The sequence below is a fragment of the Mus caroli genome, unplaced genomic scaffold, assembly GCF_978045245.1.
Source record: "Mus caroli unplaced genomic scaffold, Mus_caroli_1 scaffold_13, whole genome shotgun sequence".
In the NCBI taxonomy this organism is placed as follows: Eukaryota; Metazoa; Chordata; class Mammalia; order Rodentia; family Muridae; genus Mus; species Mus caroli.
This window is the reverse complement of record NW_028227268.1, coordinates 41,998,857-42,015,451: the sequence shown is the minus strand read 5'-3', so window position 1 is coordinate 42,015,451 and position 16,595 is coordinate 41,998,857. Positions and strand designations below refer to the sequence as shown.

Genomic DNA, 16,595 nt, shown 5'->3' with positions numbered 1-16,595 from the left:
TCTCCATGCAGCCCTCAGCTGGCAATAAAGACTTGCTTTTTGTCTTCCAGAGTGTTTTTGTGGTGGACTCTGATAAGCTTGCCTCACAAGAAGAAGATGGGCCAACCATATGAAAGAAAAACAAATTGCACTCCTATGTGAAACCATTTAATAGATGTATTACAAAAGAATTAAAGACCTAAATGTAAGAGAGAAAGTTATCCAATTCTTGAAAGAAGACATAATGTTTTTGTGACAAGGGAATTCTTCTCAAATGAAATTCAAAAGCCTAGAGTATAAAGCATGATATGTAAAAGTATAAAATTAAAGACTCTGTGTTCAACAAAGCATATTATATAGATACATTTCACTTTAATGTCTATAAAATAAAGTAGGAGACTATATTTATAATGTCAAAAGTGGATATAAGGCAATGTTAAGAACTGGATTCAAGGAATTCTTACTTATTATCAAGAAGACACCAACTTGAAGAAAAATGAACAAAAGACCTAAAACAATAGAAGCTTCATAAAATGTATAATTATACATATATGAAGTAGTTTATTGGAATTACCCCCACAATAGGGAGATAATGCCCCAAACATACTTGATGCTAGCAAATAAAACCCTCAGGACCAGGAATAGGTTGACTCTTTCAGAGCTGGCTGTTGGGGTCACACAGACCCCCCAAGCATTACAGGCCATTGCCAGTGCTCCTGCTATCCCCCGGAACTTACCAGTAAGACCCTCCTGCTGAAGACACTACATTCTTGAGTCCCAGGACATGGGGACATCAAGCTGGCACTACCTTGGAAGCTCCATTTCTACAGGCTGGTGTCACAGTCCTGGAAGCACTATGCACGATGCCAGAGGACAAGAGCAAGCATCAGTCTCACCAAGCACGAACCCTGTGAGCCTGGCCTGACAACAGAGGCGCACTGGTGTAATAGTCATGACTGTTACAGGAATAATCAACAACTTTCTGATTGGATCAAAGGCCTGCTCTATGAGATGGAGCCCATAGCTGGCACTACTACAGGGACCAACAACCTGTGGATAGATAGGTCATAGTCCCTAGGGGAAAACCCAATACTATGAATCTGCTAAATAGACAAGAGTATTAAATTGATTTCTAATGACTTACTGCTATATCTTTAGAGTATCTCAGTTCTCATCAGAGAAACTCCTTGCAGTAGATGAAACTAGTGCTGAGGCCCCTAACTGACTAACATGTAAAAATAAAGGCTGCAGAATGCTTATCTCTAAGTCAGACATTTATATCACACCACTCCCTCCAAGGCTCAGGAATCTTTGTAGAAGAGGTGGCCAAAAGATTGTGAGAACCAGAGGTTGTTGATAATATCAAAGAAACAATGTGTTCCAGATCCAACAGGATAAATGTACATATGAACGTAATATATATGACGGCACGTGGAAGACCTTTGCAAGCTATACCCAAACATAATTTCAGCACTAAGGAAGGTAGATGTGCAATCCTACCACTTGCTGAGGAGCTAATAGCCTTTGATAGCAGCTGGGAGGAGAGATGGTTCCTTCAGTGATATGGCCTGATAGACTGACCACATATCAGTATAGGTTAAGACTCCCTAGGCCACACACAAACTGGGCCTGATAGGTATGAAAAAGAAGAAAAACAGTCCTCACAGTTCAAAGGCAAGGTTGTGGGGGTAGGAAGGGAGGTAAGGAGAGAAGTTGATGATGATTGAATATGGTGTGTGTGTCTGTGTACATGTGTGTATATGTGTGTGTGTGCTGAAAATGCATTGCATGAAATTTTCAAAGAATAAAAATATTACCAAGAAATATAAATAGGCAATTTGCAGTAATTCCCCTCCCCAAACAATCAATTATTGAAATGTTCAAGTTCAACAGTAACCAGGTAAATAGAACCTAAAATAACTCTGAAATATTTATCATTGTACTCATCAGTCTGATAAAATGTAGGGAGCAAGATCATACTGGTAGGAATCTGGGTACACAGTCACTCTCATGCAGATAACAAGTAGGTAGTGGCTGTACAATTGGTAGTTGCTCTGAATAGGAACCTGGCCATACCAATTATATACAAGCTATGGCCCCGAACTTCTTCACAGAAGTATGCGCACACACACACTCTTATGTTTGAGACAAGGACTTTCTCTGTGGCTCAGACTGATCATGTAGTTTAGGCTTGTTTCAAACATGGTGATCCTCTTGCCTCAGTTTCCTGAGTGCTGGGATCCCAAGTGTGAGCCACTAGGCCTTGTTCACATATATACCATTTCTTTATTATTGTGGAAGTTTTGATGAAAAGGCATGGGGATAAGAAGAACAAACACATGCATGCAATGAGAAGGCAGCCTGGAGCAGATCAGCCAATGAGTGTGGACTCAGCATCCTCCTCGGAGGTAGTGGTGGGGGAAGGATTACTTATGGGACAGTTACAAACATATTGGTACAATTTTTGAAATATATGATTTTCATGTGCCCTAGGCATGAAAAAGCTTTGGCCTCTAAGACAGGCATCAAGCTAGAATGAGCAAAGGACTGCCATCTGCCCCGCCCTTGACTAAGAACGCTACCACCACCAAGGTGTCTCTTTGTCCACTGCCAGGGAGTGAAATAGAAGATTTTTTTAAAAAAGGCCTTTAAGCATTTAAACTGAGGAAAAAAATGTTGAACTGCAAAAGTAGGCCAACAGGATCCTTAACTTTAAACATCAGAGGACAAAAATAGCTTTCAAGTTTTGGAGTGGCACATCCAAATAAGTTTTGCATGTGGGAAGGGAGAAAAAGGTGAAGTGCTCAAAGACTTGCACACTATACCATAAGCGGTATCACATTTCTTGAATAAAAAAAAAACATTTAGTGAAGTTTTGACCTTCTTGCCTATAAAACATGAAGTTACCTTTTGTAGGAAGAGGACAACCCTGACGAGCATCTGGGCACGAAGTTCTTCCAGGGTGAACAGTGTACGGGGTGTTCGAATGAAAATTTTGGTCTTCCCATAAGCTACGTCATCCTGAAAGCCACATCGCTCTATGAGTTTCTTGACAGCCTCTTTGTCTGAAGGAAGGTCGTGGTTAGGCCAGGTGAACTCAGAGATCATCTTGTACCTAAGTGAGGAAAGAAGACAGCACAAATCAAAGAATGGAAAAAAACGTAGTGTCATCCAACAGAAAATCTTCTCAACAAAAGTTTAGCCAACTGTTATGAGATGTGAATTTCATCAGCCTGATAAGATGAAAAAAAATCTCTTCACTAAAACACTCCTTCATGATAATAATTCTTACTAAACTGTGGCTAAATATTAGACCTTCCTTAATCTTTGGAAGGCTACTTGCCAAAAATGTATAGCAAATATCATCTGTAAGCAGGTGACCTAGGAAGCATTCTCTTTAGAGACACAAGATGAGGATGGGTGTCACAGGGTGGATGGGTGTCATCATGGGTTCTCAACACTGCTCTGGAGGTCTAATTAGCACAGTGAGGAAGAACAGAACTGACAATGCTCATGAATAAAGGACTCTCTTCAAAGGAATCAAATAGATCTTTGGATAAACTCTTAAACCTAGGAGAAAATTAAGCAGTGTTAGGTCAACCCATGAGAATGAATTGCATTCTACAGCTAAACAGCTCCTTGCTATTTGAGTCTGTCACAAAGCCACTCCTTAAGCCACAGCTTTTTTGCAAGTGTAAGACAGAAGTCACACATCACAACCTCAAAGTGACATTCCACCACTTCTATCACAGTCTGTTTTGCTGCAAGCAGTCGTGAGCATCTGCGGACATTTTAGGGAGTCACACATGGTATGAGTCCATGGCAGGAGGGAGAGCATCTAAAAACCCTGCCTGCACAGTGATGTCTCCATACTCTATGCAGCACTAATGTGCAGCTAAATTAAGCCATGGTTCGCTGATACTGAATCTGAACTTTACAGAGATTCTCTTCACATCATTCAGGTTACAGAGTGTTTGGCTGGTGCTTCCTCCTGGTAGTCACATGCTTTTCTTATTTAAAACAGTCGAATGAGTACATATTAGTTGAATAAAACAACAGGGTTCACTGAGACTCTTTTATATGGAGTACAGTAGACTTTGATCAACCCCACTGCCTTCCTTCTCCTAGTTTTCTTTCTGCTTTCATACCTTCTCCCAAGAGTCCGCAGACTCTTGGGAGGAAACAGAAACACTTCTCTTTTCAAGTCTGGGTTATTTCATTCAACATAATCATCTACAGTTTCATCCAACTTCCTGAAAATGAACTGTATCTATCCATGTTCTGAATATGAACTGAATCTATCCATGTTCTAAATATGAACTGTATCTATCCATGTTCTGAATATGAACTATATCTATCCATGTTCTGAATATGAACTGTATCTATCCATGTTCTGAATATGAACTGTATCTATCCATGTTCTGGATGCATCCACCTCTTGGTGGGCGCCTGGGCTGATTCCCTAACATGTTTCCTGCGAACGTTTCTGATTCTCAGAGTGTACACACAGGAACTACGTAGCTGGACCATGTTCCTTGAGAACACTCCATGCAGGTCCCCCTGATGTCGGTACTAATTCATATCCCACCTCGGTGTGTACTTGTTCCTTCTCGTCCTGCATCCTCACACTATTTGTAGATGGCTTTCTTGGGGAAAGCAATCATGCTGGGGTGGGAGGAAGTGATTTTATTTCGCAATTTTTGATGGCTTTGTTTTAAAATATGTTCGGGATATCAATCTGTCTGATAATAATTAGTAGACATTCACTCTCTAAGTTATCTCTTCTCTGTTTTTTTCTTTGCTGCGTATAAGCTTTTTAATTTGATGCCGTACCACTGTCAAGTCACCACAACATGAATTACAGGGTTGCAGCCTTAGGAGGCTTGGGACCCAGTGCTCCAAAGTAGTGTTCTTTCTCGTGTCCCCTCTGCTCTCCTCAGGTGCTCACTCCTATTCAGGATCCTGTCTCACATGGCACTGAGAAAGCAGAAACAGACAGGAACAACTGCATCGTGCTACCAGTGAAGCGTCAAGACTTCCTGCATCTGACATGCCATATCTTCTGACTGCACCCCACGGTCACTGGCAAAAACGCCTCTGCTCCCATCTCAGGCTGACATAGCTTCCACTCGAGTTTGGGATTCTATCCTGTCTTGCCGCCCTTCTGCAGGGGCTGTGTTCACTTTTCTCTGTTCCCATGGTATAGCAAACTCTCCTGAGCTATTACAGTTACAAACTCCACTTCCTTTCCTATCCTGCTCAAACCAGTCTCTGGCCTCACTTGCTATGACTCTTGTGTTGATAAATCTTACTGCTGAGCTTCTGACTTCTGAGTGGTTGTGTAACAGCATTTTATATGATGGCATAAATTTCTTTCTGGAATGCCATCACCTTGTGGGGTTCTGTGACACCACCCCTGTCTAGTTTTCCTTCTGTCTCAGGGGTCATTCCTTCTCTTCTCTTGTTGGTTCCTTACTGTTAGACCACACACTCCAGACCTCTTCATCTCTACCCACTCCTGGGCTTATATCTGCATCCTAAAGACTCCAATCTCTCTTATCTGCAGCCTAGCTTCCTCCCAGAAGCATGCATGCCCAAGAACCCAATGTTTCCACTTAGATGTTTAGAAGGCAAGAGAATAACCTGTGTGTTCATGTGTGCAGACACGTGTATGGAAGTGTGAGGGCACATACGTGTACCTGTGTGTAGAGGCCAGAGGACGATCTTGGGTGTGATTCCTCAGCAGTATTGTTTACTTTGATCTGACACAGGTTTATTTCTTGCTTGGAACTTGCCACACATGTGAGGCCGGCAGGCCAGTGAGCCCTGAGAGTCTGCTTGTCTGTGCCTTTCCAGCACTGGAATTACAGGTATGCTCTACCACACGTGGCTTTTTGATGTGCTTCTGGGGAACAAACTCAGGCCCTCTTGCAAACACATTACCAACTTTTTGCCCAGCCCAAAGAAATAATCTTGATGACTATCATTGTCTGGTTCTGTGCTTTCCTCTTCGAACTTGTTTCCTTGTGGTTACGCAGGGGTACATGTTCATGTATGAGTGTGTGAGGGTGCACATGTACGTGTTGTGCAGGTATGTGTGGGCACCAGCCATTAAGTGTCTTCTGCAATCACTCTACCTTTTTGTTTCTTCTTCCCACCTTATTTTTTGGAGACACAGTCTCTCACTGGTTTGGACAGACTGGCTGGTCAGCGAACCCTGGTGTGCTCCTATTTCCATCTCTCTCACACTAGGATTACAGGCATGGACCTGTTTTTTTATGTGGGTGCTAGGACTCTGTTCTCAGTTCTGCATGTGTCTGTGGGAAGCGCTTTACTAACTGAGACAACTCTCTGGCCACCTCAACCTTCTTTTATTCAGTGTAGTGTTTACCCAGATGCTCAAACCAAAAATCTACCCATCACTTTTCATTCTGTTCTATTCCTGACTCATCACAGGCCATTTGTGTTCAAGCCAGCCTTGCCATCTAGCTCCAAATGCATCCCGAATGTGTCCACTGCCCACATGTCCACGGTAACACACTGCTGAAGACACCATTTGCAAGTTACCTTTCTAGATTCCTGCAGGAGTAGAATCTCTAAATGTTTCCTTTTTGTGTGTGTGTGTGGGGGGGGGGGGGGGCACATGGTCACCATGGTGACATGAAGACATCTATAGAACATATTATTCAATGCTTAAAACTCACTAATTTCAACATTTCAATGCTTTGGTCTAGTTACAAAGTTCAACACAAGTCAGGCTCTGCCTATTTCTCTGCTATTTCACACCATGCCAGATACTCAGCATCTTTAAACAATACTGATCACGTGATTCCTAAAGTGCCACACTCTTTCTGCTGGCTGCTCCCTCTGTCTGATCTTCTCTCTTCTAACCTTTGTATACCTGGGTTCTCTCTGGAAGTGTTATCTCTTTAGAGGCTCCTCTGACCTTAAACGTTAGAAATTTCTGGTTTAAGTTTTAACATTTGTTTTTATGTTTTGTAGTTATGTGGGCCTGTGTGTGCTCAGCTGCCCAAGGAGGCCTAAAAAGGGTGCTGGATCTGTAGAGCTGAAGTTATAGGAAGTTATAATGTGAGGAGACACCATGACCACAGCCACTCTTATAAAAGAAACCATTAATTGGGATTTTTACATAAGCAGACACAGTGCTGGAGAAGTAGCTGTGAGTTCTATATCCGGATCCACAGGCAGTAGGAGGAAAGATAGACCCTGGGCCTGGCATGGATTTTTGAAACCTCAAAGACCACTATCCTGAGTGACAAACTTCCTCCAACAAGGCCACGCCTACCCCCAATAAGGCCACACCTATCCCAGCAAGGCTCCACCTCCTCCTCCTAATCCTTCCAAGTAGCACCACTTCCTAAGCCTGCCAACATACAAGCCTATGGGGGCCGTGCTTACTCAAACCATCACACCCATGAAGGTCACACACCACGAGAACAGCAAGTGCACTTAACCACCTTTCCAACCCCTGGTTTAAGTCCCATATATTTATCTACTCACTTTGTGTGTGTGAGAGAGAGATCTATAGTCCAGAATGTTGAAAATGTTTAAATATAGATATTTCAAATAATTAAACTGATAAAAATGAAAACATTTCCCTGTTTCCAGTTGCCAAGAGTCACTCATTACCATCCCTGAATCAACAGCAGCAGCACTTCACACTCAGTGACTCCTCCAGCTAGGAGCTGCTCTAAGTGCCGTATGTCCTTTATCCCAGTCATCTAGTGGTAAATCCAAGATTCATACCAGTTAGTCTAATTTCCTTGGTGTTTAACTTAGAATGATCACAGCTCCTGTAACAGCAGCCATAGTAATAGTGAATATCTGTTATGTTCCAGGGACTTGAACTTTTTCTTAATTCTCACTATAACCACTCAGTGAAGTTTTAATATTCATTTTATAGATGCTGAAATAAGATCAAAGAAGTGAAACATCTGGCTCAGGAACAAGTGGGAAGGAAGTATTACAGTAGAGTCCTGGGTAAGATTCCAAATCCATGTTCCTCACATTTCCATCGAAATGACTGAATTTTCCTCCATGGCTTATAAGCTACAAACTCAGGGACAATGTGGACTCTGGAGAATAACTTCTCATATGTGCAATTTCCTTGACTTTTCTGTTCACTTAATAGATGCTTGCAGATGACCTAATGTGGGCTGCTGTTTCATGGTAATTCTGAGTGCTGTTGGGTTCTGCTGTGTACTCCACCCTTACCTGTGAAGAAACTTCTCGTAGGTCTGGCGGAAGGCAAACCCTGCCCGGCGCACTCTCACATTCTCCAGCAGTCCCAGGTATTCTACCTGATGGCGGCAGCGCTCATCATCAAATATCTGTGGGGACTTCTTGTCGTTGGGTTTGATGCAACGCACATAGTATGGCTCCTAAAGGAATACATAAGCAGTGACAGAAGTCAGGCCCAGACAAGGGTGCCAGTGTGTCATTAGTGCCAACTGTGCCACACTAATCTCAGCACCTCTGATCACTGGGGCACACACCTGTAAATGAAGCGTTCTTCCTCAATTCAGAGCGGTTCTCATGGAATCAAGCGGTTTATATTCTACTCTTTAAGACTCATCAGAAACAACAGAAAGGGGTTAAAGCCAAGGAGCAAAAAATTAGGATTACAAATAGCTGAAGAAATCAATCAAAAGAAGAGAATGCAGCAGTTGTGGTAAAGATCAACTGTGATGGAAAACATGGTATGATGGAGAAGATCAGGCCTAGGAGTCGTGAAGTGGCTCCCTGCGTGTCAGCCATTGCCCTTATATCATTATATCTTTGCCCTTGTTGCACTAGTTTGTGCTTCTGAAAGACATGAATCTTTATGGGTAAGAGAAACATTTTAAAGCCATCAATCAGCATTAGAGATTCTATGAAAAAGCCCCACCAAAAATTCTCCCCTCTGTCAATTACATTTTGTACTAGGCATTAGATCTCAACTCCTGTTAAATATAAAGCCATGTTTGGCATAGATCCTGGTACACTGAGGATAATGAATAAATTATCACTGGATGAATTTAAGAGGTCAAATATATCCTACTTGTAAGAATAGTGACTGTCTTTCTCTTCTCCGAATCCATTATCCATCAGACACACAGATGCACCTAATTAAGATAGAGTCCTCCATAGTTATGTTAGGTAATTTTGGGCATCATGGAGGGTTTGAGATGGCAAAGAGCAGCAAATGATTTACGAAGTAGGAGAGTTTTGAAGAATGTGAACTGATTTATACTTTAAAAAAGTTTTCAATACCTAAAAAAGAAGCTATAATTATATATTCATTATGCTCCCACACCATAAAAATAAAGTTGTTTTCTTCCTTCTTTGCAAATCCTACTGCATTAGCTTCCTATTGTTGATGCAGCAAATTATGACAAATTTAGTGGCTTAAAATATTATTTTATTATCTCACAGCTGTGGAGGTTAGAAGTCTCAGATGGGTTTCAACAGTTAAAGTCGTGGTGATATAGAGTTATTACCTTCAGAAGGACCCTGGAGATAGCTTGTTTATCTTTTCTGGTGCGATGGTAAATTGTGATCGTTAACTTGACTGGACTGAGATGCATCTAGATTAGTTAAGTGCACTTCTTCACTATTTCTGAGAATACTCAGAGAGGATTAACAAAGGGAAATGTGAGCAGCACAACCTTAGAGGCTGGAGGTTTGGCTGGCACAAAGGGGAAGGGGACAACCCATAGCCCCATGCCACATCCTGGCTGCCACGATATCAACTGCTCTGCTCTATCATGCTCTTCTTGTCACAATGGAAGAAAAACCAAGAACCTAAATACATTTTGCCTCCTTTCAAGTTGTTATGTCAGTTATTCTGTTACAACAATGAGACTCAATCTCTCATACAGCAATGGCTGGGTCTTCTCATGTCAGCTTTCTGCTTCTGACTCTCTTGTCTCCCTTTCCCTACCAAAGGGCTAAGTGATTATATACTGAACGAACCCAGATATCCTTGGATAATCGCTAACTTTAAGGACTGCTAGTAAGACCTTGATTTCACCTTTTCTGTGTAACACAGTTACATGGATTCCTAAGTAAGGAATCTATGAAATAACAACAAGCAAAGTAAATATGGCATAAAAAAAGGCATGAAGAGTAAATTATGCAGCCAATGATTTAATCGGTCACGCCTATACAATAAAACTCTGATTAACAACTCACAACACTTGGGCTTGGAGGATGTATTGATGTATTGGGTGAATGGTACCCTCTTACTCCTTGGGGACAGAAAGCCACTGTACTCAGACCCTACTTCCAGCCTTTGTCAGCTTATTTATCTTTTCATCTGGCTGTTTGTATCCTTCATAATAAAACTGTTACTATAGGGATAGAATTTATAGTTCTGTGAATCATTCTAACAAATTATTAAATGTAAAGAACAATTAAGAAAACTTCAAAAATCGTATCCAAGTCATATGGAAGTGGGTTCCAGAGACCTCACTTGAAGATGGCATTTGAAATCAACATCAATCTTATTAGCAACTTTGCCCTTTAACTTGTTGGACCAGATGACAATTTGGCTAGTAGTGTCAGAGGGAAATGAATTACACATTACCTAGTAGGTATCAGGATTGGTGCTACCAGATAGGGCCACTATTCTGTCTAGCATGCCTGTCTTTATTTTGGTCTTGTTCATCTATGGAAGAGTGACATGACCATGATATTTGTAGCATAAGACACTAAGAGGTAGGAGTCTCTGAATCTGGGCTGGCTTTGTGACTTGCTTTACCAATACAATACAGCAGAAGTGATACTAAGGGACATTGGAAGAGGTCGCCATGAGAGAGAGACACTGCCTCTCTAGCATGTAAAGAAGACAAACACTACATGAATAAGATAACCATGATTAGAGAGTCAGGCCATAGTCATTCACTCATTAGACTGCCCATCCCTGACATCCTAACCTCTGCTTGTTGAGCCCAGCAGAATTACCCAGCCAGCTCATTGAATCATGGGGAATAATTCAATCATGGGGATAAGCTGGGGTTCTCTTAAGCACTATATTTCAGAGTAATCTGTTATGCATCAAGGCATATGCATCAAGAGATAACTGACTACAGGCTTGTTGGCCCATGTCTTTAATCCCAGCACTCAGGAAACAGAGGCTGGTAGATCTTTCTGAGTTTGAAGGCAGCCTGGTCTACCATAGCGAGTTCCAGACCAGCCAAAACTAGGTTTTGAGTCCCAGTCTCAAAAACAAACAAAGAAACAAACACTGGTATGCTAGCCAATCCTGAAATATCAATACTTATATTTGAAATATTTTTGTATATTTAAGCAGAGGATGAATATTATTATAATGTTTATGCAGAATCCACCTTTTAAAAGTAGCCAGAGTTGGCAAAATTTGTAATAGTTTTCACACAGAGTATTGATTAACCTTGAAAGACTTAGTGCCACGGGGAAGGAGGAGAGGTCACTATTTAGTGAAGGTCTTTGGTGAGCCTTTTGGCATAGAAGTTCTCACTGCTTGGGGAATAAACCTAGACAAGTAGCACCAAGCACAATAAGTATCAAAGTGGTTTTAGGCCTACCAGCATGTTCTGGTGCTGATGTAACACTATACAGAATCGGCATAGAGCTATCTCTGTTATTATGTAGTGTGATTATTTCCTCTTTGATGTCAGATTGACCACATGTAGAACCACCTAGGAAACTGATGTAGTACACGTCTGTGTCAGAAGGGGCAGTTTTGCAAAGAATTAATGGTAAGGATTACAGTTCTGCAAGTCATTATGGTAAGATCTGGCTGGAATGTGACAGTACCATCATAGTGGCTGGGGATCTGGGTAGAGTAAAAGGGGAACAGGAGATAGAGACCTGAGTATCAGCATTCATCTTCCCTCCCTGCCTCTGGCTCTCTTTAGTACCAGGCCTTTTCCACCAAGATGGACTGAATCTTCAAAAAACAATGAGCCCAAATAAACTTTTCTTCATTACATTGCTTCTGCTGGGTATTCTGCAGACATGTGCTTCTCTCTCTCTCTCTCTCTCTCTCTCTCTCTCTCTCTCTCTCTCTCTCTCTCTCTCTCTCTCTCTCTCTCTCTCATGTACACACAGAGTCAGTGAAATAAGGAAATAAATCTCCAAGAGCTAAAAAGAAGCCATACAAACACTAGTCAAAACACATGTTTGCATAGTTGTAATATTTACACAAAGCAGACTTACAGATAAAAATGAGGAGGGAGGAAGGGATGTCTCCAGCAGGCAAGTGGCTCAACCGACAGAAAGATGTGAATACTCAAGAAGAAGGAAGATCAAAGGGTGGATACTTCGTTCCTTCTTAGAATGGGGAACAAAATACCCATGGAAGGAGTTACAGAGACAAAGTTTGGAGCTGAGACTGAAGGAAAGACCATCCAGAGACTGCCCCACCCTGGGATCCATCCCATATACAACCACCAAACCCAGACACTATTGCATATGCCAGCAAGATTTTGCTGACAGGACCCTGATATAGCTATCTCTTGTGAGGCTATGCCAGTGCCTGGCAAATACAGAAGTGGATGCTCATAGTCATCTATTGGATGGAACACAGGGCCTCTAATGAAGGAGCTAGAGAAAGTACCCAAGGAGCTTAAGGGGTCTGCAATTCCATAGGAGGATCAGCAATATGAACTAACCAGTATCCCACTCCCTCCTCCCCCCAGAGCTGTGCCTCTAGTTGCATATGTAGCAGAGGAGAGCTTAGTCGGCCACCGATGGGAGGAGAGGCCCTTGCTCTTGCGAAGATCATATGCCTCAGTACAGGGGAATGCCAGGGCCAGGAAGCAGGAGTGGGTGGGTTGAGGAGCAGGGCGGGAGAGGGGAGAGGGTATAGGGGACTTTTGGGATAGCATTTGAAATGTAAATGAAGAAAATATCTAATAATAAAAAAGAAAGATGTGAATACAAAATATTCAAAGCAATGAAAACCTTCATGCTTGGGAATTAAGAAACATACTACTGAATGACTCAGAGGTCTGAATTATGAGATGAATTAGAAAATACTTTGAATTGCATATACATGCAGTGACATGGACTCAGCAATCGGTACAAGGAACCATCTGAGGCCGCACCTGAGACCTTATTGACCAGATAAGTGGAATCACACCAGCACTGAGCACTAGCACACAGGAAGCAGAAACACCACCACGAGACACTACCAACCAACCAACAAGTGGGGAAGCCCTTTCTTCCTGCCTCGTGATGTAAGTGACTGAATAAAGAATCTAGTGGGAATACTTTTTCTATATTTAATCAGCACCCTGTCTCAGCTTATAAATGCCACCTCCTCTCTCACTTATAAATATCAAGACTGACTCAGCCTAAGCAATCCTAAATTTGACAAACTTGGTGTTGTATAAAGGCTAAACTGCTGGAGTTCATACTGATCTCATTCTCTTACCCTGTCTCCCTAGGTTTTATGTGGAAAATGTAATTTGTAAAAGTACGCCGAATGGTGCATGCATTACCTAGAAGTTAATGCATTTTTTTTCACTTTGTTATTCTTTATTTCTAAAAAGTTAAAAAAGGAAAGAGAGGGCCTAGTTTACTTGTTGGACATTTGTTATAAGTAAGTTTTTTTTGAATTTTTTATTAGGTATTTCCTCATTTACATTTCCAATTCTATCCCAAAAGTCCCCCATACCCTCCCCCCAACTCCCCTACCCACTCACTCCCACTTTTTGGCCCTGACGTTCCCCTGTACTGAGGCATATAAAGTTTGCATGACCAATGGGCCTCTCTTTCCACTGATAGTCGACTAGGCCATCTTCTGCTACATATGCAGCTTGAGACACGAGCTCAGGGGGTACTAGGTTAGTTCATATTGTTGTTCCACCTATAGGGTTGCAGACCCCTTTAGCTCCTTGGGTACTTTCTCTAGCTCCTCCATTGGGGGCCCTGTGATCCATCCAATAGCTGACTGTGAGCATCCACTTCTGTGTTTGCTAGGCCCCGGCACAGTCTAAACAAGAGACAGTTATATCAGGGTCCTTTCAGCAAAATCTTGCTAGTGTATGCAATGGTGTCAGCGTTTGGAGGCTGATTATGGGATGGATCCCCAGATATGGCAGTCTCTAGATGGTCCATCCTTTTGTCTCAGCTCCAAACTTTGTCTCTGTAACTCCTTCCATGGGTGTTTTGTTCCCAATTCTAAGAAGGGGCAAAGTGTCCACACTTTGGTCTTCGTTCTTCTTGAGTTTCATGTGTTTCCCAAATTGTAACTTGCATCTTGGGTATTCTAAGTTTCTGGGCTAATATCCACTTATCAGTGAGTACATATCATGTGAGTTATTTTTGTGATTTGGTTACCTCACTCAGGATGATGTCCTCCAGGTCCATCCATTTGCCTAGAAATTGAATAAATTCATTGTTTTTAATAGCTGAGTAGTATTCCATTGTGTAAATGTACCATATTTTCTGTATCCATTCCTCTGTTGAGGGGCATCTGGGTTCTTTCCAGCTTCTGGCTATTATAAATAACGCTACTATGAATATAGTGGAGCATGTGTCTTTCTTACCAGTTGGAACATCTTCTGGATATATGCCCAGGAGAGGTATTGCAGGATCCTCCGGTAGTACTATGTCCAATTTTCTGAGGAACCGCCAGACTGATTTCCAGAGTGGTTGTACAAGCTTGCAATCCCACCAACAATGGAGGAGTGTTCCTCTTTCTCCACAGCCTCGCCAGCATCTGCTGTCACCTGAGTTTTTGATCTTAGCCATTCTGACTGGTGTGAGGTGGAATCTCAGGGTTGCTTTGATTTGCATTTCCCTGATGATTAAGGATGCTGAACATTTTTTCAGGTGCTTCTCAGCCATTTGGTATTCCTCAGTTGAGAATTCTTTGTTTAGCTCTGAGCCCCATTTTTTAATGGGGTTATTTGATTTTCTGGAATCCACCTTCTTAAGCTCTTTGTATATATTGGATATTAGTCCCCTATCTGATTTAGGATAGGTAAAGATCCTTTCCCAATCTGTTGGTCTTTTTGTCTTATTGATGGTGTCTTTTGCCTTACAGAAGCTTTGAAATTTTATGAGGTCCCATTTGTCAATTCTCAATCTTACAGCACACACCATTGCTGTTCTATTCAGGGATTTTTCCCCTGTGCCCATATCTTTGAGGCTTTTCCCCATTTTCTCCTCTCTAAGTTTCACTGTCTCTGGTTTTATGTGGAGTTCCTTGATCCACTTAGATTTGACCTTAGTACAAGGAGATAGGAATGGATCAATTCCCATTCTTCTACATCATAACCGCCAGTTGTGCCAGCACCATTTGTTGAAAATGCTGTCTTTTTTTCACTGAATGGTTTTAGCTCCTTGTCAAAGATCAAGAGACCATAGGTGTGTGAGTTCATCTCTGGGTCTTCAATTCTATTCCATTGGTCTACTTGTCTGTCGCTATACCAGTACCATGCAGTTTTTTTTGTTTTGTTTTGTTTTTTTGTTTTTTTGTTTTTTTGTTTTTTTGTTTTTTTTATCACAATTGCTCTGTAGTACAGTTTTAGGTCAGGCATGGTGATTCCACCAGAGGTTCTTTTATCTTTGAGAAGAGTTTTTGCTATCCTAGTTTTTTTGTTATTCCAGATGAATTTGCAGATTACCCTTTCTAATTCGTTGAAGAATTGAGTTGGCATTTTGATGGGGATTGCATTGAATCTGTAGATTGCTTTTGGCAAGATAGCCATTTTTACTATATTGATCCTGCCAATCCATGAGCATGGGAGATCTTTCCATCTTCTGAGATCTTCTTTAATTTCTTTCTTCAGAGACTTAAAGTTCTTATCATACAGATCTTTCACTTCCTTGGTTAGAGTCACGCCAAGGTATTTTATATTATTTGTGACTATTGAGAAGGGTGTTGTTTCCCTAATTTCTTTCTCGGGCTGTTTATTCTTTGTGTACAGAAAGGCCATTGACTTGTTTGAGTTAATTTTATATCCAGATACTTCACTGAAGCTGTTTATCAGGTTTAGGAATTCTCTGGTGGAATTTTTAGGGTCACTTATATATACTATCATATCATCTGCAAAAAGTGATATTTTGACTTCTTCCTTTCCAATTTGTATCCCCTTGATCTCCTTTTATTGTCGAATTGCTCTGGCTAGGACTTCAAGTACAATGTTGAATAGGTAGGGAGAAAGTGGGCAGCCTTGCTAGTCCCTGATTTTAGTGGGATTGCTTCCATCTTCTCACCATTTACTTTGATGTTGGCTACTGGTTTGCTGTAGATTGCTTTTATCATGTTTAGATATGGGCCTCCAATTCCTGATCTTTCCAAGACTTTTATCACGAATGGGTGTTGGATTTTGTCAAATGCTTTCTCCCTGTTTAACAAGATGATCATGTGGTTTTTGTCTTTGAGTTTGTTTATATAATGGATTACGTTGATGAATTTCTATATATTAAACCATCCCTGCATCCCTGGAGTAAAACCTACTTGATCAGGATAGATGATTGTTTTAATGTGTTCTTGGATTCGGTTAGCGAGAATCTTATTGAGTGTTTTTGCATTGATATTCATAAGGGAAATCGGTTTGAAGTTCTCTATCTTTGTTGTATCTTTCTGTGGTTTAGGTATCAGAGTAATTGTGGCTTCA

General features: G+C 41.4%; 1 protein-coding gene and 1 non-coding gene across 4 annotated transcripts in view; both read right to left on the bottom strand.

Annotated features, from left to right (window-relative positions):
- Positions 1–16,595, bottom strand: part of Myo1d (myosin ID) — a 303,674-nt gene that overhangs the window by 150,765 nt on the left and 136,314 nt on the right. For all 3 annotated transcript variants that reach the window (XM_085829756.1, XM_021176177.2, XM_085829757.1), the window contains exons 15-16: positions 8,215–8,381; positions 2,887–3,094 (exon numbers count right to left, since the gene is read on the bottom strand). In XM_085829756.1, the coding sequence (XP_085685882.1) occupies positions 2,887–3,094; positions 8,215–8,381 (375 nt within the window). The remainder of the gene's footprint in view (positions 1–2,886; positions 3,095–8,214; positions 8,382–16,595) is intronic.
- On the bottom strand, positions 2,460–2,598 carry LOC115032683 (small nucleolar RNA SNORA48). Its single transcript, XR_003838312.1, has one exon. It is a non-coding gene; the product is annotated as a small nucleolar RNA SNORA48 (small nucleolar RNA).